Consider the following 27,602-nt stretch of genomic DNA (forward strand, 5'->3'; position numbering starts at 1 on the left):
ACCGCCTCAGCCGCGCGCCCGACCAGCGTGCACACACACCCCTGTAATAACACATTTACCTCTTAATAACAAAAAAAATAACTCAAATATAACACAAAACCTAAAGCTCACTTAGAAATAGTACTATATTATTTATATAATATAAAATAAGGCTTTATTCCACTCGGTCGCCGGTCTAAATAGTGCTGTGATGTGAGATGTTACATAGTCGTACTTAATGATTATTTGGTTAAATTCGCATGATTCTGTTAACAAATGGATTGATAAAGACGGTTGATCGGTTGATGTGATTTGTGTCATGAAGTGAGGGTCCGTGTCTTGCGTAACACTGCTCGACGTTTGGTAAGTCATTTAAAAAAAATCTTATACAATCTATTTTATTTTCAATTAATTAACATACACTTGTGTTCTTATGGATATAATACGAAGCAAACTTTTTTTTTAATATTTGTTTAATTTAAAAAAAAAGAGTTACTAATTTTATATACGAAAATAACCTTATATTACTACTACATTATGTTACTCCATTAATTTATCAATATTTTAAATAAAAGTGAGAAATTATAAAATAAAAAAAATTAAGCGTTATTAAAAGGAAGTCCTAATATAATTATGCTTAAGTTATAAATATTATTTAAGTATGTGTAATATAATAAATATTGTAAGAAATTATGATATTATACGAAGGTTCTAGTCGGAGTGAATGACCTTACGTACTTACTTAAATAATAATACTACTAACTAGGTATATATACGTTAATAAAAATTCCTTTAATTGATATAAACCAAGTACACAAAATTGTGGCTTTATTAAAAAAGTTTATAATATCGATAAAAAAAAAAGTTACTGTTATATAATAATTATGCGCATATGTATCCTTTCGTATAAACAAAGGACCAATAGCAAAGAGGTTTCCCAACGTTTTCGACTACCTTGGGTAGGGAATTATTATATCGAAATATTCATGAAAAAAGTAATGAAAAATCTAACCCTTAATATTATAAAACAATTGTTATTCAAGATAAAGAAATCAACAGAAAAATGAGTATGTTATCTAAGTAATTTATACAAATTATGTAATCAACATATTTCTTCTTGAAAACCATGTGCTGTGCGATAATCCATAAAAGGTTTGTTCATCAATAATGTTCACATCAAAATGTTAAAACTTTATGATTACAAATGTTATGTAAAACTGTTTCCAATACCAACAATGATTTCGAAGACTATACATATAATCTTATCAGTAGTTTATACTATCAGAATCCATTCATATTTTGAAAGAAATATTCACCCTTTCCGAACGTGTCTTTTAAAACACCACACGTTTTAAACGCATTTCAAAGCGAAGTCAGTAAAAGAGTTCTCAGCCGGACAAAAGCCTCTTAATAAGGCTTGGAGCTTATTCCACGACGCTGCTCTAATGTACATGTTGATTGCACATAGGTCAGAATTTTATCCGATACTTGAGGGTTTTCCCATGTTGTTTTCAGTCGGAAAATAAATTATAAACACAACCTAACCCATGAAAATATAATGCGCAGATTTTAACCCGCGGTCCATGTTAAGGTCCATTATTAAGGCTCATCTGTTCCATTATTTACAGTAAAATGAGAAAAAAGGATGACATAAGTTTTTCGATTCCGCATGAAATAATAACCCATATCTATAGCTGTCTCTCTCTTACGTGTTGGACTAACTTAAAAAGAAAAACATATTTTTAAAATAAGATTGATTCTAGAACAGTAATATCGTTTATACTAAGTAAATAATAACATTAAAATTTCACATATAGATAGAAGTTTAACGACGCGTAGTATATAAGTACATAATGTGCGTACCTAACTTGCTGGCGGGGCATTCGTGTATGTAATATAGTTAAACAACGATAGTCAACTGTTTACGTAATTCTAACGCGCAAAATGCGTATTAGCTAAAGTAAAACCTTCGTGTAGTACTAAAAATTATATCAATTTACTTTTGACTGCCTTTAGAACGATAATTTCTAAGTGTAATTCAATGGCTTAAAAACTATTATTAAACTCTTATTTGTAGAACATATTATTACAATAAAGTGTTATTGTAATGTCGAACTACAATGCGGTACACATTATACTTATACATATATTATCAATGAGAGTTAAAACAACCACAGATTCGCAAACGAGTAGCCTAAGAAGAACCGGCCATTTACAACTGTCAACGTAATAAAGATATAGGAAGAATTAGAGGTGCCGTTTGTAGAAAAAAATTATTAAAAAAAAACGTATAACTCAACCTTCGTGCAAAGTTTCCAATAGAACAAATGGAAATAATTTTCACATTTGGGTAGTTAATTCAACTAACCTAGTTTGCTTGCAGCGCGTCCTTGACGAAATACGAAGGTCAGGCAATTTTTCAATGCAGAAACAAGTTATTCACAATATAGAGGGTAAAACAAAACTTTTAACTATTACTAATACTAATACTAATTTTGTTATCATTTAATGCTATAGTTAAATTATAAGAAAATGCAAAAAATAGTGCATGAGGTATAAAGTACAATTATTTCATATTATTTTCTATGTACAGATATATATGAGTTATATCTTTAAGTTTATTATATACTTAGGATTCAATTTTCTGTCAAATAGCTCTGTTTAGCGTATAAAACCTAACACCTTGGAGGCCCGGGAAAAATCCCCGTTAATGAGCTAATACAAAAAAAAAATATTTTCTTTGAAATATTAATTTAATTTAATTTATCTATTGCGCTGCCTCGAAAAGCATTCAATGATGTTCCAGTGCCGTTCAGGCACTGGAACATCATTGAATGCCTACTGTTTGTTGATAGGGTATCTTATGGTAGTAATACATATGAGATTGTGGAAACAGATGGTAGGTATCTGTGCGCTGTAATCTACGTTGCGTAGTTGACTCCTCACCCAAGAGGAAGACCGCCATCAACAAAATATGCCAGAAGAAGCATTCAGGGACGACCATTTTGTCAAAAACTGAAAAATACTGCAATCAAGTAGGCTTTGACAAACAAGTTTGAATATTCAATTTGTAGAATTATATTTAACGTAATGTACGTCTCTATTACCACTTCGATTCTGTTGATATGTACCGACAAGAAACTCAATACTTAAACATTATTTAATTACTAATTTTACCTCCTTAAAGGATGATTTATAAAAGCTCTATACTGGCTTTCGGTATACACACATGCCTTTTGACTTCCGTATTTATAGCTTGCAAAACGACGAACTTCTATACAAACTTTTATGCCCTGTCACTCAGGAAAGGAATTTTAAAATATCCTTCCTTATAGCTCGGGTACGTTCCATAAGGAATTCCTGTGCTAAATTTCATCCCATAAGACCAACCGACTTAAGCTGTGTGTTGTATGTGAATAGACATTTTAAAATTTTATTAAGAAATAGTAATTAAGGCGATCCATTGCTAAACAATCCGGGCAGGACTATTTATTAGTACAAATCCAATAAAATGTTAAACGAAAATACGATCGACTCCTGGATATATAAATATAGTAGCGACCCGCACCGGCTTCCGACGAGTATTGTACTCGTTGATACTAAACCTTAGAATTTTCTAATATAATATTTAATATTTCTTCACTATATCGTCTATGTATAGATACATCACTCTATCCATTTAAAAAAAAACAGCATCAAAATCCGTTGCGTTATTTTAAAGATCTTAAAGAAGCATTGGGACTAATAGCGATAATAGACTTTTTTATACTATGTAATGATAATACTGTAACGTTTAATGTCAAAAAGTCATATCTTCAAAGCATTTTTACTAAATAAATATTACTACTAAATACATTATACAAAAACTTAATTCCGCTTAAAAAATAAATAAAAATAAATGGGCTACGTACGTACATACATAAATAATCATATTGAACTGCCGAAACATTTGTACGAAAACCATTCGTCTTAATCTGTCTTGGCATCTTACATTATTCGCCAGAGGTCATACATTATACAAGACCCTCCGAGGGCTTCTCAACGTCACTTAGGTCAAGTATTTTAATTAGAAGTCTTTAGATTTCGGCTTATCGCGACGCTTAGTGCGCTGTTACCTTGTTATTTGTATAATTCGCTATAATACCTTATAATTCGGCATAATTATGCACTCTAAATATATCAAACTTTCCCTATAAATCCATATTAACCTGTCCATATACAACAACAACAGCCTGTAAAATTCCACTGCTGGGCTAAAGGATCCTCCCCCTTTGATGAGAAGGTTTGGAACATATTCCACCACGCTGTTCCAATGCGGGTTGGTGGAATACACATGTGGCATGTGTGAATTTCTGTGAAATTTGTCGCATGCAGGTTTCCTCACGATGTTTTCCTTCACCGCTGAGTTCAAATTAAACACATGAATCAGCGGTGCTTGCCTGGGTTCGAACCCGCAATCATCGATTAAAATGCACGCATTCGTTAGAATGGGCCATCTCGTATCTCTGTCCGTATTCTAGGAATGAAAAGATCGCCTCCTGGCTATTTCTATTTATATTCAATACTAGTTGTACCCTTGACCTTGTACGCGTATGTATTTAAAAAATATTATATTGTTGCCTAAGTTACTCCTTATTATATCAGTTATCTGCCAGTGAAAGACCTGTCAAAATCGGTCGAGCCGTTCCAGAGATTAGCCAGAACAAACAAACAGAAAGAAAAACAAAATGTTAAAAAAATGTTATTTTGGTATATGTACCGTGTATAAATACATATGCATTGAGTAAAAAAGGACTATTTTAATATTACAAACAGACACTCCAATTTTATTATATATATATAGATATGCATGTAACTATTTCGACCAAAAAAAACCCGCTGAGTTTCTTTCGTCGGTTCTGGTCAGGTCTGGGTGTTTCCTTTTCCGAACCAGTGATAGTATTTATTTGACTATAAATAAGTAAGTGTAATGCTTCCATATTGAATAAAGGAGTTTGATTTTAACAAATAATTACACCTTTTCTTTCGTGTTCTATTGAAATAAAAACAGAAACAATGTAGGTATATAAAGTTAATATCAGAAGACGCAACGTACATCGCAGTTTTTTTTATATACTATTATTATATAAGTACACGTGTTTCTTATTTTGCCCGCATTAAAGCCTATTGACGTAGGAGACTTGAATGATATGTCGTTGTATTTCAATGAAAATAAAATTATAACTAATTTAGAACTAATGAACTTTAAATTTAACGTTCATTTCTCTATGTAGTCTTAAGTCTGGGTGTTTGTGGTACCGTTGTTACTTCTTTTCCACAACACAAGTGCTTCAGCTACTTACATTGGGAATAAATTAATGTATGTGATGTGTTCCAATTTTGAAAAAAAAGAAAATTATAATATTGTATGTAATAACCCGTGTAACTGTGATTCCGGAAAAAACGTAAATACAGAGTTTCGGTAGAACAGCTTTCCATTTAACTTAATCATGTAAATTGACAAGACAAAAGTGCTCGCAAAAGCCTACTTGAATTAAGAATACTTTGATTTAAATAAAATAATTCTTAATTTTTCTTTTTTAATTACTGAACATTTTTCCCTGTTCACCCGATAACCAGGTATCTAAAGAGGCCGGTTGGTTTTCTTAGAATATTCATTATTGATTGGGCGTTTTGTTATTTTATTTAAAGTACTGGTATTACTAGTATATTATTGTTCACTACTTTAAAATGAAAAAAGTCAGTGTGAGCCACGTCTTCTAAGAAGACGACAAGCTTGAAGTTCAACGAAGCTACTCACGTAAAAAAATAAAATATAGAACCCCAAAATGTAAAAAAGTATTATGTAAAAAAAGCACAAGCAACTATGAGCCCGTAGATGTTGCAAATATAATAATTAAAAAAAAGAATTACTAGTACTGATATGTCACTTTACTATCATGTATAGTTAGTATAGTAGTACTGTTGTTTACCAAAGTGAAGGGTATGTGAGCCAGCGCGTCAAATAAAAAATAATTGCCAAACATACTAGCTACTGGCAGGTTAAGTGTCACTCATTTTCAAAAATAGAACACAATTATGATTGCAAATCGATTTAGGTATTCTCTATAAATAGCTATGAGGTGAAGGGTAAGATTGAAACGAGGTTGATTTGAGTTGTATAATTTTACGGGAGCCAAGTTCAAGATTGTTAAATGTTTAATCATAACCAAACAAACACATAGTCAAATAAAGTACAGATGTATTCAAATACTCGTTTTTCTTTTTAAATATATTTTTATTTGTGCCGCGATTAAAATCCGTAATAACTAGTTTTATTTAAATGTGTAATAATCGCGAAAATTTAAGACAACATTACTGTATAAATTACCAAAATAAAACACATAAAAAATGAAAAAAAAACTTCTTAATTCAAAAGCATGCTAATCCCTTAAATAGATTTACTTCAGCAAATTCATGAAAGAAAAACATTTTATATTCACATAGTTCTGAAACATCGAGATAGTTACTGAATTAATTTAATATTAAATAAATAATGGAGTAAAATTAAAACCTACAGTTTTGCTAACAAAACAAATTTACTTTTCTCATTATTATAATAATATATAGCTACAGAGTGTGTGAATCGTGATACATACCACACATACAAAATACAGACAGACACAGAGTGGAGATCGACGGCACTATATACGGCATATCGGTTTACAATTTGCACTAATAAAAGAAACAAAAACTTGATAAAGGTATTCGTTTAAATTTAATTTACAATATAGTAGATGAAAATCAAATAACGTCTACAGAGATAATTCGCACTGCTTTAGATTGCTCGTATAACTTCACAATCGCTGTAAAGTAAATTTTACTTTTCATTCGATTTCAAATGTCAAAATTGTCCGTCGCACTCGTAAAATACTGGAAACAACCAATCACGATCGTTGACGTTGTCAATTTCGAATGTCAATCGATGTTCGATGCTCGTTATAGGCTAAATAAAAAAGTCTCGCACGTGACAAAGGCGAAATAATCTGTGACTTTTTGGCACAAATAAAAGCTACAAAAAAAAAAAAAAAGGCCCCGACGAATTGAGAACCTCCTCCTTTTTTTGAAGTCGGTTAAAAACAAAAGTCAGTTACAAATTGTGTTTCCAATTTCTGTCACTAGATGGCGCTGTTTTAATTCCATACAATAACGCAAGTAAACGTTAACGCTATCGAATAAATAAAAAAAATGGATACTTATCGCAGATTATGTAATGAAAAAGTAATATAGGACATTGCGTAGTTTACATGTGGTTAATTTCATTCATTTCATAATTTCAAACTTAGGCCCTGTGTGTATCCACCAAACCGTAAAAGAACAGTACGACGGTAAGGTCCAAACCCTCAAAGTGAGACAATATTTCACCCAGCAGTGGGTTCTTTAGTAGCTGTTACTTTTTACCTACGATGTTATGGAGAGCTTCTGCTTACATTTCTTTTTTTAATTTACAACATCCACGGGCACACAGATGCCTGTGCCTTTTTTACATTTTACTCTGATACATTTTGGCGTTTTATTTTTTATATTTATACTAAAAATCAGCAGATCTTCGCTGGATATCAAGCTTGTCGTCTCTTTGGAAGAATATAAATACGAATATCAATTTAAGTCAACTGATATTAAGTTCACTTTATATTTAATTAACTTTATTTTTAAAATTTATGCTTATTTAATAAAAACGCATTTTTTTATTATTATAAAAATATATATATTAAGTGAAGTGACCACCGGTTTGCTAGTCAGTAGTAACTCTTTTTAAACATTAGTTAGTTATAATTATATATTTATATAATATATCCTGCCTGGAAGTCATTAAGTAAATATAAGTATACACGTAATATATTTAAAGAAAATATACATATATATTTAATTGGATCTTACGGACCCTATCTACAATAACAGATAGTACTAACCAGGATGTATAATATCAAGTGCAATGATCATTAAATGCCTAGTTTCACAAATTGCATTACCCAAAGCTCCAAGTGACGTAAGCTGTAAGCCTGTGAATACAATAGTTAGAAGTGAACGCTAGAACGTAGAGATGTATACTCGTATACTATGTAGTATTCAAAAAAGTCATTAACCTGGTTCGTATATATATATATATAATGAAAAACTTTAAAATATTTGAATTTAATCTGCAATTTAATCTTAATGTTCTCATTTGTAACTATATGTGTCCGCGACTTCGGGCGCTTTTGAATTTGCCAAAAAAGTTATTTTTGTAGCTTAAGTTACTCCTTATTACATCACATTTCTGCCAGTTAAAGTCCTGCTAAAATCGGTTTTGCAGTTCGAGGTCGTAGTAAGATCACAGATTCCGAGGTTCTGGACTTAATTGCACGGTCAGGCCAAGTTTCAGATACAGGGTTGGTCAGTTTTTCTGTCGAAAAATATCTCAGTGACAACCTAGAGTCTGGAATTATGAACTAAGAACAATTCTGTGCCACTGAAATAATGTAAAGCCATTGTTTCTACTCTCTCTTTCCAGTCGAGTCGCACATGCCGTCCTATCAAATTATGAAAGTAACCAAATTGGAGTTCACCTATATTTGCGCACATACTTAGGAACTATTATGATTGTCATCGTTAGTCTTCCTCGTTACCTTTTAGCCGCCGTCAGGACGATATCATCACCACTGTGATATGCAACTAATATTTAATTAACGCTTAAGATAGAATTCCCACCACCTAACAAACTTATAGTTTTTTTAAATCAGTCACTGCAGATAAGTTTGGTTAAGGGATGTAAGGGGGCGCAAACTACACCTTAGTGCCCCAAGCCAACCTCACCTGCCCGTGGTGCATCCTGCCGACCAGCAAACGAGGCTCTGGCGACCGACTGATGGCGGTATAACCATAAACATAATAGGCGTAGCTAAATACCACAGGCCGGTGACGGGCAGCAGCGTCACCGGTGCGAGAAGCTACGCCCTGCGATCGCCAACCCGCCTGCCCAGCGTGGCGATTATGGGCACAACCTCCACATACAGCACACACGCAAGCCACGGCCCCCAGTTCCCGGCAGCCCCGCTATTCCTCGTTATGGTGGCGACGATGGTAACGGCGGGACGGGGGGTGCTAAGAATCACCAGGCTACGGGAGGCCACCACAACCGACTGACCCTTGCGACGTACAACGGACGCACGCTACGGCTTGACTCGCATCTAGCGCAACTTGAGGTAGAACTTGGGAAAATTAGGTGGCACATATTAGGGCTATGTGAAGTCCGTAGAGAGGGAGAGGACACCGTAACCCTCGAATCAGGCCACCTAATGTACTTCCGAGAGGGTGACCAACAATCCCAAGGTGGCGTTGGGTTTCTGGTAAATAAGTCCCTAGTTGACAACGTGGTGGAAATCTCCAGTGTGTCGAACAGGGTAGCGTACCTCATTATAAAGCTCACCGAGAGGTACAGCCTCAAGGTGGTGCAAGCGTACGCACCGACCTCGACACACTCGGACGATGAAGTGGAAGAATTATTCGATGACATATCGAGGGCCCTCCACTTCACCACGAAAACCCACTACAACGTTGTCATGGGGGACTTCAACGCTAAAGTGGGAGTACAGAACTGCAGCGAATCGGTAGTAGGACCCCATGGACTTGGAAGCAGGAATCATAGGGGGCAAATGCTTGTCAACTTCCTCGAACGGGAGGGGCTCTACTTGATGAACTCCTTCTTCAAGATGCAGCCGCAAAGGAAGTGGACGTGGCAAAGCCCCGACACTATGACGAAAAACGAGATCGACTTCATAATGACGGACAAGAGGCATATATTCAGAGACGTCTCAGTGATTAACAGGTTCAATACCGGTAGTGATCACCGACTCCTCCGAGGCTCTCTGAATATCAATTTTAAGGCCGAGCGCGCCCGTCTGATGAAGTCCACGCTCCGACCAAAGCTGCTCCAAACCATTGCGGGATCTGAAACATTCCAGTCAATCCTGGAGAACCGATTCGCTGCCGTGGAAACCACAACGGACGTAAACCAGAACCTCGAAAATGTAGTTCGAATTCTCAGGGAAGAAGGCACGAGATATTGTGGCATGCAGCGTAAGGGCAGGAAGTCGAACCTTTCGGAAGAGACTTTGGGGCTCATGAAGAAACGACGTGAAAACCCACCTGTCACTTCGTCAGAGAAACGGCAATTAAACCAAGAGATCAGCAGGCGCGTACGACACGACCTCCGGTGCTCCAATACTCTTGCAATAAAAAGAGCTATTGAGCAGAATCGGGGGTCTAAGGTGTTCGTACAATCTCTTGGAAGGAGCCACCTGACGAAGTTGACCACAGCAAGTGGAGAAGTCGTTTCTTCTAAGCCGGCAGTACTTTCGGAAGTAGAGGACTTCTACGGCCGGTTATACGCATCGCATGCATCTCGACCTGATCCCGAAAATGAGGATCCTAGAGCTACATTAACACGCCATTTCTCCGAAGACCTGCCTGAAGTCAGTATTGGCGAAATCGAGACTGCTCTTGGACAGCTTAAAAATGGAAAAGCCCCTGGAGAGGACGGCGTTACCACAGAGCTATTAAAAGCGGGAGGTAAACCGGTACTTAGGGAACTTCAGACGCTTTTTAACTCTGTCCTCTTCGAAGGGAGAACTCCGGAGGCGTGGAGTAGGAGTGTGGTCGTCCTGTTCTTCAAAAAGGGAGACAAAACCCTGCTGAAGAACTATCGTCCCATATCCCTACTGAGCCATGTCTATAAGCTGTTTTCAAGAGTGATCACGAACCGTCTTGCGCGAAGATTCGACGAATTCCAACCCCCGGAGCAGGCCGGGTTTCGGACCGGATACGGCACCATAGACCACATCCATACAGTGCGGCAGATTATACAGAAGTCCCATGAGTATAATCGGCCCCTGTGTCTTGCATTCGTGGACTATGAGAAGGCCTTTGACTCGGTTGAAATCTGGGCTGTTCTGGAGTCCCTGCAGCGTTGCCAAGTTGATTGGCGATACATCCAAGTGATGAGATGTCTCTACGAAGCTGCCACCATGTCCGTCCGAGTACAAAATCAGCAAACAAATCCCATACCATTGCATCGAGGAGTGAGACAAGGGGACGTTATTTCCCCCAAATTGTTCACTAATGCAATGGAGGATATGTTCAAGACGCTGAACTGGAAAGGACGTGGCATTAACATCAATGGCGAATACATCTCTCACTTGAGATTCGCAGACGACATCGTCATCGTGGCAGAAACGCTGCAGGACCTACAACAAATGCTGAACGAGCTGGCTGATTCTTCTATGCGTATCGGCCTACGGATGAACTTGGATAAAACCAAGGTCATGTTCAATGAACATGTTCTACCGGAACCGACTACGATACACGGTACCGTTCTCGAAGTTGTTCAAAAATATGTCTACCTCGGGCAGACTCTGCGATTAGGTAGAAACAACCTTGAGGACGAGGTGAATAGAAGAATTCAGCTGGGTTGGGCAGCGTTTGGGAAGTTACGTCGAATCCTAACATCGTCGATCCCACAGTGCCTTAAGACGAAAGTCTTCAATCAGTGCGTCCTACCCGTCATGACATACGGAGCCGAAACGTGGACACTCACGACAAGGCTGGTCCACCAACTTAAAGTCGCTCAGCGTGCTATGGAAAGGGCTATGCTCGGCGTTTCTTTGAGGGATCGCATCAGAAATGAGGTTATCCGTCAAAGAACCAAAGTCATCGACATAGCCCACCGGATTAGTAAGCTGAAGTGGCAGTGGGCTGGTCATATTTGTCGTAGAACCGACAACCGTTGGGGAAAACGTGTTCTAGAGTGGAGACCGCGTCTCGGCAAACGTAGTGTAGGACGTCCTCAGGCACGGTGGAGTGACGATATACGCAAGGCGGCAGGCAGGAGCTGGATGCGAGTAGCCGGAGAAAGACCACAGTGGCGTGCACTGGGAGAGGCCTATGTCCAACAGTGGACAAAAATAGGCTGTTGATGATGATGAGATAAGTTTGACTGCGGAAAAAAGACAATGCACATAACATATTTAAACCCTTACATGGTGAACGGTAAAGGAGCGTCGAAATGTATTAATCACAAAACTGTAATCATAACCCTTAATATATATAAATATAAGTAATAATTTATCAGATGCAGCTTGATTTTCATTTCTTGAAATTCTAGGAATAGCTGAAGATAATAAAAAAGCCAGTCATTTTAAAGAGTAACAAAGTGCAGAGACCCTACATTAAGAGACCTCGACTCTTTCAGGCGTCGCTGTGGCATTTTAATTACACATCATCTTTTCTATAGCTTTCTCTGAAGTTTTGAAACAGCCAACAATAGCTCATTATAAGATAAAGAACTACTCATGCTTTTTGTTTAAGACTATTTGTTTTTTCATCACGAGTTATCTGGGACCATTTATCAATAGCATGATTATTTTTCATCTCACCCAATGAGAAATGAGAAAATTGCCGAATTGTTGAATTTGATTTTTATAATTTTAAATAAATATTTTCCAAACTAATTAGACGGTTCTATTTGGAGATTATCCAACATGGAAATCAATGAGAGAAGTTTTTACTACATTCAGCTAAATAATATAATCGCGTCATGATCTAGTACGTGGTATAAAATGATGATAGCCCAGGTTCAAACTCTGAACTAGTCCAAAAAATTTTGACTTTTCGGCCAAGAAATTACAAGATTTCTTTGAAAACACTGACAATTGTCAGTGTTAAGACTTCCATGCTTCGAAAAACATATAAATCCAATAGAACTCCGTCTCACGTGTCACCGGACGTGTCGGGTTTCTACCCTATAGGATTAGAAGAAGAAGTGGAGAATACATCTTTGTTTGTGCTCATACTTAATCACCATACCATATTTGTGGCCGTGACCGATATCGGTCAAGATCGCCATCAACTTTTTTTATACATATTAATTTTTTTACGATTTGTATTTCGCGACACGAAAAACAAAATAAAATCAAAGTATTTGAGTGATTTGAAATAACGCTTAAGACGTAAAATCATTTAAGGAATAATTAAGTCTAAAATTAATAGTTTTTCAAACGTTATATGCAAAAAAGGCATGAAAATAGCTGGAAGACAACTGACACAACTTAAAATAGATACAAGGATACAAAAGTAGGGCAAATGTTTCTATTTTTCTTAACACAACACACATATGTCATGTTCATGTGTCATGGAATGGAATAAGCGGAACGATAATTTATCAAATACTAGCGGGACCTGTGACTTTAGCATTGCACAATTTCTGTAACATCACCCATAGCACTTAAACCGTCATTCCCATTTAACCTCTTCGGGGTGTAATTTAAGAAGAAGTACTTCTCTATATCAACTTGCATCTAAATCGGTTCAGATGTTTAAGCACGAAGATCTAACCGACAGAGTTACATTCGCACTTATATCACTTTTAGAAAGAAGTTCCTAATCCTTTTAACAAGGACTATAATTCTATTAAATGTAAGATAAACAAGTTTGTGTTTTCTACTTAAATACAATTTGTCATGATATAGATTAGCGGACGAGCAAATGCACTACCAGGTCAGTGGTCACCTCTACCAACAGACAATAGCGTCGTTCTTTACATGGCCAATATGCCATGAATCTCGGAAACCAAAATGTCATTTCCCTTGTGCCTGTAGTTATACTGGCTCACTACTCTACAAGCCGGACGACGACAATAATCAGTACTACTATTTGACATAATAATATCTGAGTAACTAACTAACTAAAAGTAACTTTTTTATCATAAAAAATTAACTTTTTTATTATAAAAAAAAAAACGAAAAAAATACTCTTAAATAGAACAGATATAAGAACTTATTTTTATGCACAACGAACAACCGGAAAGTAGATAATTCACAATAAACTCTTGTCCTAATTATAACTAACACTACACGAATATTCTGTATTTGTCAATAGTCTCTTTGTAACCTATATTATTAAAAACTGTAAATAATCATATGGCCCAATGATAAGAATTTGAAAATTGTGTTCGGAAATCACAAGTTAAAAACCAGGTTTTAATGGTATCAAATATCTAAGTATGAAGACCTGCTTAGTTCTACCATCTGTATATTCACCTAGTCACATTGAAACAGTATTTTGGAAAAGGTTACATACCTTAACCGATATTGTACGCAGCTTACGACCATGTCATAATTTATTCTCTCACAGCCAGTAGCACTGTATTGCTGTATTTCAGCTCGAATAAGCTAGATTAATGCACACACATTCTGGATCAATGAAAATGTCATCTGGAATCTATGACTTCAAACGCAGACTACATTTATATATTTGAATTTGTAAGATGTAAATTGTGATGTAGTATTAAAAATATACACAAAAGATATAGACTCTAAGTAGTTGAAGATACAAATAAAAGTACAATAAGGTAATGTGGCACCTATTAATTTCCCACCGCACAGCAAAAGCCTCCTTTACCTTTTGGGAAAAAAGATTGAAGCTTACTCCAATGCGATACACCCCACGTGCAGGTTTCCTTAACATTAACATCTTGTAACCACTAGACTATCAGGGACATAAATATAGTAATGAAAATAAAGCTAAGTTAATTACAATTTGCACAAGAGACAGGAAATCATAATTCCTGTGATTCGTGTCGCATCAAAGGTACAATAAATAGTAAATCGTATAGTAGTATTATTTGCGGTTGTAACGTGACCTTGTCTTCAGGTAGCCCATTTGCCTTCCACTTAAAACACGTCAATCTAACATCACGAGTAAAATTTGAAATTAAACGAAATTTTCAAACAGTATATACGAATAGAACTATTTCAACAGAAATCGCACTGGTGTCTTATTTTTTTCAGAAATGGATACTTTTTGTACGTAAAAATTTGTTCACATTAAACACCGCTATCTTTGAGAAAAAAAAACGTTAGCGTTCATTGTCTCAACTTATAAACAAAGCAGGTGTCATGAGGCGCGCGAAATATACTTTATTCAAGTAGGCTTTTACGTACCCTTTTGAATCGTCTTTTTACACGAAAATTTTAAATTTAAAACTCATAATGCAGATTATACTGTTCGCTTTTACCTGCCGCTCTATAATCTCGTCAACATAATAATTATCTCCTGTGTAATAATCATCATTACATTCCACATAATTATCCTTTACTATTGATCCGCCCGGCTTCGCATACCGGTACTAAATATACTACAGAATACGTTTATTTACGACATCACATTAGAAACTTATTATATTATTAGTATTTCTTTAATATGTTGTCTAAATATTATATACAAAAACATTCCTCTCGAATCACTCCATCTATTAAAAAAACGTATCGTAAGATTTAAGCATACATAGGAACAGACAGCGGAAAGCGACTTTGTTTTATACTATGTAATAATATTAATGATGCAAAACATAATTGCAATTCATTATTTCCAGTATTAATCAAAAACATAAAACAGATTATTTAAAATTCTTAAAAAAAAGGAGCAATACCTTATAACGAACCAATATATAAAAACTTGTTAAGGTTTAATATGGAACGTGTAAAAACATTTACGCAATGAAAGATTTTAAACAATGAACACATTGTACTGTTGTTTGACGAAATTCAAATATTGGCTCGCTTCCAACGGTTCGGTTTTCAATTGATGTCTCACTTATGCCAGCCCGCAGCTTCGCTTTGTGTTAGCAATATAACATTTGACTTGGAACATTATCATTATACAACAATATTCTTTATTATTATTAATCTCCACACGTATAAAAATTGTTTATCTTTATTATAAAGCTGTAGATATGTATGGATTGAATTCAAATGGGTTGGGTCAATTTAAATTGTATTGAGCTTTATTATATAGTCATTAAAAATAGCGGTGCCTAGGTTTTGGTCTAATATTTAATTTGTTAATATCGTCATCATTCGATACAGTCTTGATTTATCATGTAAACAATTTAAATAATATTTTATAATTCAATACTTATTAGTTTTCCGGTGTTAGTTTTTTTTTCGGTTAAGGAATTATCAGTAACAGCATTTAGTTTGATGGATAATAATGATTGGAAGCACATGCCTCAGAAAACATCTAAAGTTATTGGTTGGAATTATCTAAAGTTAGGCGACTACCGAGGATATGCTGGACTAAATCCTCATAATAGCGATCCATAATAGTAGTATCCTTATCAGGGATAATCTCTCCGAATCCATTCAGAGCAGCCTAGCAATGCAGAATCCCACTTAGAACTGTTAAGATAAAAAAAGTAATGGCACACAATAACATATAAATCAAACCAAAAAAAAGGAAAACATAAATCAAATTGTATTCCACAAATATTGCGAATAAAAACATATAGGCATAACATAACATAACTACCAAAACTCAATAAAATAAAAGAAAGATACACTAAAGGCTGAACAACTCACAATATTAGAATGTCAAAACAAAAAACAAAAGCCGTCCAATCGGATTTTGAGAGAGGATAGTCTGTGAACATATGTTGGTGTAACACGTTCAATATTTCCTGTGCAGTCCGATGGATGTCACTTCTTTTAAACAGCAATGGAGCATCATCAGAGTGATATAATAAATTTCACGGCAAAAGCACGGGGGCGAATCGTCAAAGGGAAACTTTACATTAATTCAAAGAAATTCTTATTTTTTGCTAAAAACATGGTTTCTTATTTATGAAAAACATTTTTTCTTTTATAACTCGAAATTAATCTACTATAAAATTTTACTTAGCTACTGAAAAAATATTTCATCTTATTCTTATTCTTTGTCAAAGAGTTGGATTCATAATTATCCCAAAAGAGTCTATTTATAAATTGTTTATTATATAACAAAAAATAATCATTCTAAGTGAAATACGTTTTGAAACGGATTCTATTTATATACAATATTAAAAATCGTTTGCTTGAAACAAACATACAGTATGGAAAACTAAATTGGAAATAATATATTATAGGTAGGTGTTTGTAAGTGGTACAGGTTCTTGGTCTGGTTGCACTTTTTCATTCATACGTAAATCGGCTTTCAAAATCCTAGCATTAAGGCTGATGCAATGCGTCACACTCGACCCGCTGCAGTGCCTCTTGCTATTTCAATAAACGACCTTAAAAATTCTTGAAATAGAGTCCATATTTAATTGCACTTTGTATAATTAAATTACTACGGTGACCCCGCTGAAAAACCCCGTACATATAATTACTGTTTTAAGAGTTGCACTTGTTTTGCAAGCGACTTAATTATCCATTCATGGTGCCTTTAACCGATTGCCTTCGATTTCATCAATTTCATACTATAAAAAAAAAACAAGAAACTATACCGTCGCTATAAGCTACCCAAAAAGGATATTGATAAAATTAGCAACAAATCAATTATTTTATAGGTGATCTCTGTGTTCTCATTAACATACACATAACACAAACGTTTAACTTTGAAATTCGTTTTAAAGATAATAAAGTAAATTACTAACTATTGGAATAACCTGCGCAAAACTCGAACGAGGTATTATTGAAAGAGTAAACCGATCTCGTAAGTGCATTCCTTGAAAAAATATTGCCTTAAAATAGGTGGTTTTATTGAAATTAGCTAGACCGAATAATTATATGTAGTGCCTTTAACATTCATGCTCAAATTTTAAACTTAAAACATTGTTAAATTCATATAATTTTGTGGATTTATAATCATATCAATTATAAGTTTCACGTATTTTAATTTTAAAACAAGAAGCACCAAGGAGATTACTTTAAATTTACTAACCCCTTCACGAAAACTGCTGATCTGTGTAGTATTTCTTTTAAAAAATCAATCAGGTAATAATTTAATAGCACCTGACCTTAAAACAATGTTTAATAATAGTTTTGAACGTGGTATATCAACTTGGGAAATGAGTTGGTACAAACTTTTAATTAATCTCAATGCCAGCAGCAAAATCAATGAAATTGGCGTTCGAACTTTTTTCCGATTTCGTATTCTTTGTATTAAAGGTACACGTGGTCTTTACAATCGAAAGTATTTTAGGAACTCAATAAAAACAGGGTTATGCAAGGTTCAATCTTAGTGTTTTATTTCTTCCTCATTTACATAAGTGACTTATCAAATGGAAGTTGGAAACCTATAACAGCATTATGGGTATCCACAATAATGTTAATTAATTCCATTAAAACAGAGATTTAACTCCAATGTGGAAAGATTCAAACGAAAGAGATAGCCTTTATCAAGTGGCAATTATTTGTTAAAATTATATTACATTTCAAACACAAACCTTCAGTGAGTACACAAATACCTCTAAAAATAATTTATTCGAGTTCTTTGCGTAAATATTAAGTGACAAGTTATCGAACAAAATAAAAGTAAAATATTATAGTGATAATTAAATTAGTCGTACACGAATATAGCGTGAGTGATATTTTCTAATTTGAAACGTTCAAATATAACTAACGAAAGAACACACGATATTTTTTTGGATAATAAACAACATAGTATTCTTTACTTAACTTGTTACTAACACGCGATTTTCTTATTGTAAATTTCAACTAACTTCGTTAGAAAGTTTGTAAGATGCAAAAATATGACTGTTATCTCTTTATTACTGGCATGATTTCACGTACTATTCCAAAAAAAATGAATAGGTATTATAGACGTCCATCAAATTTTATCCGAATTAACTCTCACAAGAAATAAGATGGAAGGATCTATTCGCCAACTTATATGATGAGTAGAAAAAACTAGAGTAAAGACAGCAAAAAATGCAATTGAGATTATATTTGTGGGGAGACTGATCCTTGAGTAAATAGATCTGAACTACAAAAAGTGAAACATTCACGTTTAATGATAAGTACAATTATAATACAAATAATAATTTGTCTTAACAGTGTAGTGTAAGTAACATTTAAGTAAACTGTCATTACTGACTTTTATCCTTTATTTCATGTATAATTATTGTAAAGGTCAGCTTCATTGATTTTATTTTTTGAAGCATTTTGTATTGTTTTTATTAGAACACAAAGGTTTCTTTCGTCGAATTCTCTTGATGCAAAAAATGCAATTAATAGCGACGACGATTCTTTGAGGTTTTTCTTATTTCTCGTTCATTTCTCTTGACTTATTCTTATCAAACTTATGTAATAATATTTTAAAGGTTAGCGCAGCTGACATTCAATTTTTTTTTCAATACTTGTGTAGTACTGATTATTTTTCTATTAATGAATTCATATCCTGGTAGTTAGCAGTGACATGTGCTAATTCGACCCGTCAAGAATTTCTTCCCTGTTATAGATATATTTTAGCACACTTTTGAAGTAGTCGCCGTAGCAGTAATTAGGTGTAAAGGATATTCTTTATTTATTGTACAAACCAGTGTAAACCATCCTACTTTACCTTTATTAATATATCGCAATCGCTAAAATATAAATGATATTTAATAATATAATGATGATTAATGATGCAATATAAACTTTTCATAACAAAATCTAGTGCAAACACAAGTGACACAACTTCCTCTTACACACCCGATCAAGATATAATAATCATAAATTAAGTCATTTATTAGACAGGCGATTTTAAAAATAGGTTTACCTAAAATATTATCTCAAAAATAATAATGTAAGTAATATAACGTATTCAGCATTTTGTACTTTTATTTCTTTTTCATAAATATCTCATTGTTTAGTACAATAATAAAACACAAAAACACTTTAAAAATTTCCGCTTTAGTGTTCTTGCTTAAAATGTAAATAAACTTGCACGAAACACTTTAACACGACTTGTTGAATATAACATCAACACATAATTAGCTTTATAAAATACTTCACGACCATAAACTAAGAAATTAAAAGCGTGTCAACTGTTAATTATTACCTTAGCAAATTAAATATATACAAAGTGTACAACATTTATGAATGACTTTGTGATATTTTTAAATTTATCACATTATACTAATCACGTTCATCTTTCTTTCTCTTTAATTAAAGTACAAATTTCAAAATTTCCTACGGTACGTGACAATGTACTGAAGATAGCGGATTTAAGCTTAATCATGCTATATCGTGTTTCTAAGTAATTAATGTCATGTTCGATATACATAGATGGCTGAGAACAAAATTTACCTACACGAGAATATATCAACTCGCAATGGAGTAGCGTGTTAAGTAAATTCTTCTAGAAAAGACAAAACTTTGTAAGAAGTATTGTTAAGGCGTGTACAGACCGATACTGTACCTCAAAAGTATAGGAAACTTTTACTCTGTATTATTACCTGTATCTACGTAACCTACATTTATTTGCCAAATAAATAACCTGAAAACCGCAAAGGACCGCTTAAGATGAAACAGATAAATTTAAGACAAAGCCACTAAAAGTATGTTCAGTGGAAATGGATACGAATGTGTTTTTGGAACCTTTGCGAAATAAGACTCGTGATTCGTCCCTTCACTCTGTATACAACGCGGTTTACTTTGGTTGTATAATAATGAACCCGCATCTGAAGTTGTGGGTCGACCTGTGATTTACTTCAAGTGAATTTTTATCAGTTGGTTTTGTTTTTATTAATGAACATGTACACCCTTTAAATTCCTACTGTTGGGCTAAGTCCTCCTCCCCTTTGAGGAGAAGGTAAGGAGCATCATCCACTTCCTTACTCTAATGTGGATTCACATGGGATAAAATTTCCTTGAAATTTGACACAGTAGGTTTTTACACGATGTTTTCCTTCACCAATGAGTACGAGATGAATTATACACTCAAACTAAGCACATGAAAATTCAGTGGTGCTTATCTGAACAAGCAATCATAGGTTAAGATATACGTGTTCTAACCACTGGGACATCTCGGCTCTTTGTTTTTCTAATAACTAGTAGTCGCCCGCGGCTTCGCTGGGGTTTTAGTGTTGGTTGTAATATTTTTGGCAAAAAAATGTAGCCTATGTACTTTCTTGCAGTATCTTGGGGTTAAAATAAGGTATCATAGTAATCACTCAAAAATCTAAGAAGATTTATACAATCTTTCATCCCCTATTTTATTCCATTAGGGGTGGAATTTATCAAAATCCCCTCATGTCATCATTTAACAAAATCTTACTGCATGCCAAATTTCAGCCCGATTCGTTCAGTGGTTTAGGCTGTGCGTTGATAGATCACTATGTCAGTCACCTTTGATATATATTTTGATTGTAAATAAATATCATTTTTAGAACTGGGAGATCGTTACGGTAATGAAAAAGATGACAAAGGTAAAAGTTTAAAGATCTAAAATGTCGTTTTATAAAAAAGTGTTTCTTTTATTTGTGTTCTATTACTACAATTTAACGTTTAAAAAAACGGTGTTATATTCCTCCTTTTATTTTAGAGTTTGCCAAATGGCAACACGTAAATATTCTGAATTAAAAAATCACGCCTAACTTTTTTAACAAGACAGCTGAGGAAATGCTAACCATTTTATACTTCACAGAAATGGAGCGTATTCCAGATCATTATCACTATAATTATTTGCTGCTAAAAATGTCTCGTGATATTTTTCACTGAATATCATATTTTTTTTTAAATATTTTAATATTAATAAATTTACAATTGTCAATTCATTGTCTATTAAACAAAAGTAATTTCTTTTTTATTGACATCAAGTCCTTAAATATATTTTAATATGAATTAAAAATAGTTATTGCATATATCACCAACGGTGGAATGGTGGCAAGAATACAGCAGCAGTATTTCCGCGTTGATAAGCAATTCCGATCCTCTGAGCAAAATACGAACCACTATCTACAAATGTCCCGTGACCAAGACATTCATAGATAATGTTGAAATATCGAGCTCCACCAAATAAAAATAAAAAACGTGATCAATATCCCGTTTAAAATACTTCCAGCAATAAAAATAACCATGTTAATTTCAAATATTATATAGAATATGATGCCCTTTACGCGCTACCAAGCGTATATATAATCTCTAATCTAACAATCAATGTGTTTTTGCAGCGCATCCCTAGCCGTGGCGGCGCGGTGATGTCGGCATGGAGGTGGTCGCGCTGGTGGTGTGTGCGTTGGTGGTGAGCGCCGCGCCCAACGCGACCCACCGCCGCGACGCGCACGAGCCCGTCGCGTTGGAAGAGGAGGAAGACCACACACTCGACTACTATGATGAGAACAAAATCAATATATCTGGTAAGTCAATCTCTATATTAACTTTAACTTCATAAAAAACATTGTTCAAGGAAATTGTATCTTGAGAGTGGCGATAGAAGAACTATGTAAGTACTTCAACAACAACTGAAATAATAAATATATAATAACATGAATAGATAATTATCACCGATGATACAGTTTACTTTTTAATTACGTGTCTTTATATACATATGTATTATAAGATATAAAATTTATTAACTTCAGACACACGAGTTAATAAATCTTATTGTGCAAAATAAACGGATAATTTTGCAATCTACCTTCAATGGATCGGCAATCTGACACAGAACAGAGACAAGTAAATTAATGCAAATTCTACAAACTACTTAGCTCATCACGCCGCTACTGAAAACAGGTTTGACATTAATATCAAGTGATTTATATTTATACGAATTCGACCTCAAGATTTGCAACCTTACAGGAACTAGTTTCCTCAGCAAAGTATTTATAGATCACTTTCCTATTATAATGAGAAAGGTCCAACTAATAATAAAGAACGTTAAGTTTCAAATTTACCAAGTTTAATTTGTCTATTATAACAGAGGAATATATTTTATCATTTGGTCAGTAATTTGAATCGTTAAGGTGCTGAATCTTTGAAACGAGTTTAAACTTCTATAAGATTTTTCAAAACGACAAACTTTTATCGTCAATGCCTCATAAAATGAAAGAAGCAAGACATTTAATCCGATAGTTTAGTTCGTATAAATCCAGCTTAAAGCGAGTGGAAAAAGTAGGTTGCGGCCTGGTCCCCTCGTGTGGAGTACGTTTAAAGTCTCTCGTTACTTGGTTAAAGAGGCCTTGAAATTACTGCATTACACTTAGAAATAAAACCGAAATTTTAATTAGGAAAATTTTAACAGTACTTTGTAATATTTGAAGTTTCACGTAGGTACCCAGTTTTAATTTCTTCTTTAAGTGCATTTTACATCGAGTTGAAAACTTTTCAACTAGATCTTTGATCTTGATCGAAACATAAGGTCTATTAATGTAAGCCATTAATAAACCTAACTGTTGGTTGAATTAAATGCTATGTATCATTGAATCTCAGAGCTAGCTACGAACGTGAAGACTCATTGATTCTCAATAAAGATGACCCAATTGTGGAAAGACTGGCTAAAGCCATCCAGATCGTGTGAGGAATCCAAAATCCCACGAAGACCAATAACACCAAGCAACACATTTGGCACAAATTCCGAGCCAGTAAAGCTTCGTCATAAAGTCTACGACACCATATGGTGTTATTAAAATAAATAAGTAATATATTTCCATCAGTTAAGTCCTGTAACCTGGCAATATAAAAAACGCAGGTAAAAAGAAATAATGCAAATCAAATTAAATTAAATATATAACAAAGTAGTAAACAAACTTACTCAGTGGTAAGGCTTTGTGCAAGTCTGTCTAAGTAGGTACCACCCACTCATTAGATACTCTACCACCAAACATCAGTAGTCAGTTTTGTTGTGTTCAGTTTTGAAGGATAAGTGAGCCATTGTTACTACAGGCACAAGGGATAGAACATCTTAGTTCCTAAGGTTGGTGGTTCATTGGCGATGTAAGAAATGGTTAATATTTCTTGACCACTTACGAACAAGTGACGCATATACTCGTCCTCCAACATATACCATAAAAACAATATAGCATAGTAACATATCTGTATGTATAATAAAAAGCAAGCAGTACGTACAAAAATCTCTTTTATGAGACCAGCACTATTTTGAAAGCATTTAAAATTAGTAACCATTGCAAAAATCAGAGAGAGAATGGAGACATTCAATATACATTACACGAGAAGTTTCACGCGAATGAAAAGCAATAGTTTAGTTTTCAAATCAGATGAGCAGTTTTATTTGAAATAAAAACTTCAATCAATTCGAAACATGGAACAATTTGTTCGACTAAATCCACGAGCCTAACAATTCTTTTATTTGCATGCATTTGATAAAACTAGGGGCAGTTTGGTAGTTGTGCAATCAATATGAGCATTTGGCTACCTGCCATCTGGCATACAAGCAGACCTTCAATATCGTCTTATGAAAACCACCAATACCAATTGTGTATGCAATGATATTCAAGCTTTTTGTGCGGCGTTGTCAAAACAAATCTTAAAACGAATGGGCATGACCAGGCCAGTGGACAGAAGTCAGATCTTAGCAAAAGGTCAGACAGTAAAATTCTGGCACACGTAACTGTGTTATCCAAGCTCTTGATACTTTTATAGAACTCACCTGATATGTTTTGAAATAAATTATTGAATTCTTCTATACAATTAGGAGCAATTTTTGTATTGGTAGATAGTTTTGCACAGGCTTACCTTGTTGTCATAATATGCTGCTGTGCTAAGCCCTGGTTAAGGAAAAATAATATCTAAGATTCTAAAGATTGTCACATAACTCTTCATACACTAAGAAGGTTATTAATACTTTTTGCAGCGCCGTTGTCTATAAACGAACGCGACCACTTACTATCAGGTAGCCTTTATACTCGACTGCCAGTCAAAAGCAAAATAAAAAAAGGCCTTTCAGAAGAAACCTCCTTTGTCCCATACCCACTTGTCTCTTCACGTATTTTATTTTCATGTGATGGATATATTGAAAAGATTTTGTTTTTTTGGAAATCAATTTACATCGGGCCTCTTTTTACCCACTTTAAGCTTTCGACCTTCAATTTAGATTTATATAACACTCCAATGAAATATTCGATTTTTAAACATTTTATTTAAAGGTTTTAGTTACACAATACTACATACGAGAAAATAACAGTAAAAATATTTATTGTTATTTTAAACCGATATTACCGTTTGTATGAACTAGTGATTTCACCAGGATTTCATTTGCGGTAAGCGTCCCTACTTCGTCCCCGAGGCTCATAATATGCAATTATATCGTCTAAACATCAATAAATGGACTATAGTGTAACGCTTTAATAAGACTGGTATATTTGGTTAAGAGCTTTAATTATAAGATTTTTTTTATTTATATATTATAGTGTGGTGCTATTTATATATTGTAATGTTTATTTGCTATTCCTCAACTAACCTCTGACATTTTTCTATTTTCCTGCAAAAGGGATATTTATATATAATACTATTTATACATTAAATACAGAAGTTATTTTTTGCCCTTACCACTAAAAAATAAGACTATATCAACACGTTTACATATAAATTCATACATATGTAATCAACAATTGATATAGTATAACCCGATAATATACTATATAATAGAAATATATGTTAAAATTATTTCGTTAGTTTTAATACGAAATTCCTAAACTTATACAATAATTTGATTTATGTAATTTGAAACATTAATGATAGTAACAATTAAGGTCAGTAATTTAGATATATTAATGATTACCTAATATATATTACTGTGCCAATGTCAACTTTGCGTATCAGCAACAATATAATATATACATATATATTATAAACGAAAATGTATTTCTAAAGAGTCTCTATTTCAGTTAAATTACATGCATAAATAGAAAGATTAACACTCAGTCAAGGCTGACTTGAGTTCAAATGACTATTCCAAAGCACAAACTATATATTAATATTTATTCTATATAAAGTGATGTATAGTCGGGCTATTATCTGATATAACTATAGAGTAAATACTTAAACGAATGCTCTTCAGATTAAGAAGCCATCAAAGTTTAAGTACACTCAAATCGAGTGTTATATTATATTGATACCTAATGTGCCTCTTATATAATACGTACTATTTAAATTTAAATATTTCTTTTATTTACGCCTGAGCCGAGATGTCCCAGTGGTTAGAACGCGTGCACTTTTACCGATAATTGCGTGTTCAAACCTAGACAACCACCACTGAATATTATCATGCTTAATATGCTTGGAACAGCGTGATGGAATATGTTCCAAACCTTCTACTCAAAAGAAGAGGAGGCCTTAGCCCAACAGTGGGAAATTCACAAGCTAATCTTGTTGTTGTTGTTGTTGTTAACGCCGCCTATCTCCTGGAATAATTGAGTTTCGAGTTTATTTTCTCATTTCTATCATATATGTATGATAACTTTATTCAATTCCTGCCTTTTCATTTTTATAAGAAACAGAAGAGGTATAATATAAATGATAATTGCCCATTCATTCGCTCACTGTAACCTTTTACTCGTATTCTATGAATGTAAAATGAAATATAAAAATAAAATCTGTCTTTTAGAAACGTTTATAGCTAACCCTCACGTCAATAGCTAATCTAGCTCTGGGTGCGTTTAAAATATGTAAATAAAAAATGAAAATAAGAACACTTGCAACATTTATTTATAAAACTGGTAATTGGTCACAGAGGTGATGGTCGATGCGCCAACATCCTTGGAAACTAAATTAACGAAATTTTTCGAATTTAGAATATGTGATAACTGGCCCAAATGAGCTTGAACAAAGCAATACAGCCAAGTAAAAAATATTCATTTAAAAATCGAACATAATTTGGCCTACCGCTTCAGTACAAATTTTGAAACTTTGAAATTTGATAATATTATTATATTCGATACTAAGCGACTCTGGCGTCTGCTGAAGTAGAAACTTTAAAGTTTAGCTTAACTACTCTTAACTTGATGCTGCAAACAAAACTTTCACGAAAGGTAACGCTCTTTATGTTTGCTTTTTTTAGATATAATCTTAAACTTGACTAACACTCTAATCCTTAATTAAGAATATATATTAAAGTTAGTTTATAACCTATGAGAAATGGAATTATTGTCTACAATTGACAGATGTTATAAAAATAATGTATCTTCGAAGTAGGTACTACTTAGTAACTTTATCTTTTTAACCGACTTCAAAAAAAGGAGGAGGTTCTCAATTCGTCGGGGCCTTTTTTTTTATTTTATTTTTTATGTATGTTACCGAATTACTCGAAGATGGCTGGGCCGATTTTGACAATTCTTTTTTTGTTTGAAAAAGTTCTTTTTATTATTTATAAAAAATTTTATTGCGTAATTATCTCAAAATGTACAAAAAAAATGTATCTTCAACGAAGAACTCCTTAATTGTTAAGTTTACCTTTTTACAACGTTTGATATTTACATATACCTATTTACTTAATTATATTTTACATTTTAATAATTATTAATTAACTAAGCCTTTATGTATTTGAATAATCTTGCTTACATACAAATAGAAACTCATACCAATAATCACAGACACAACTAAATAGAGTTTCTTATTTATATATGAACTTTTCGAATTGAAAAATTTAGTATTTCGTGTGTACGGTATCATTATTCACACTGTCCTAATCCCGAACTACGATAACAAAATTAATAGGTTACTATAACGCGAGGAAATAAAGCAAACGATTGATAAGCCCTGCCCACACGACACTGGCTTGCCCTGGTTACAAATGGCTTTGGAGATCTCCCTTTGTGGTTTAGACTGATAGATTTTTTAATGTTTTTCGAACGC

The 27,602-nt window shown here is 33.8% G+C and overlaps 1 protein-coding gene across 1 annotated transcript in view; it reads left to right on the forward strand.

Moving 5' to 3' along the window:
- Window positions 1–27,602, forward strand: part of LOC124532644 — a 65,300-nt gene continuing 37,698 nt past the window's right edge. Inside the window, exons 1-2 of the mRNA XM_047107668.1 lie at window positions 1–342; window positions 21,965–22,150. Coding sequence (XP_046963624.1) covers window positions 22,000–22,150 — 151 coding nt within the window. The 5' untranslated portion in view covers window positions 1–342; window positions 21,965–21,999. The remainder of the gene's footprint in view (window positions 343–21,964; window positions 22,151–27,602) is intronic.

The sequence above is a fragment of the Vanessa cardui genome, chromosome 9 (genome assembly GCF_905220365.1).
Source record: "Vanessa cardui chromosome 9, ilVanCard2.1, whole genome shotgun sequence".
NCBI classification, from domain to species: Eukaryota; Metazoa; Arthropoda; class Insecta; order Lepidoptera; family Nymphalidae; genus Vanessa; species Vanessa cardui.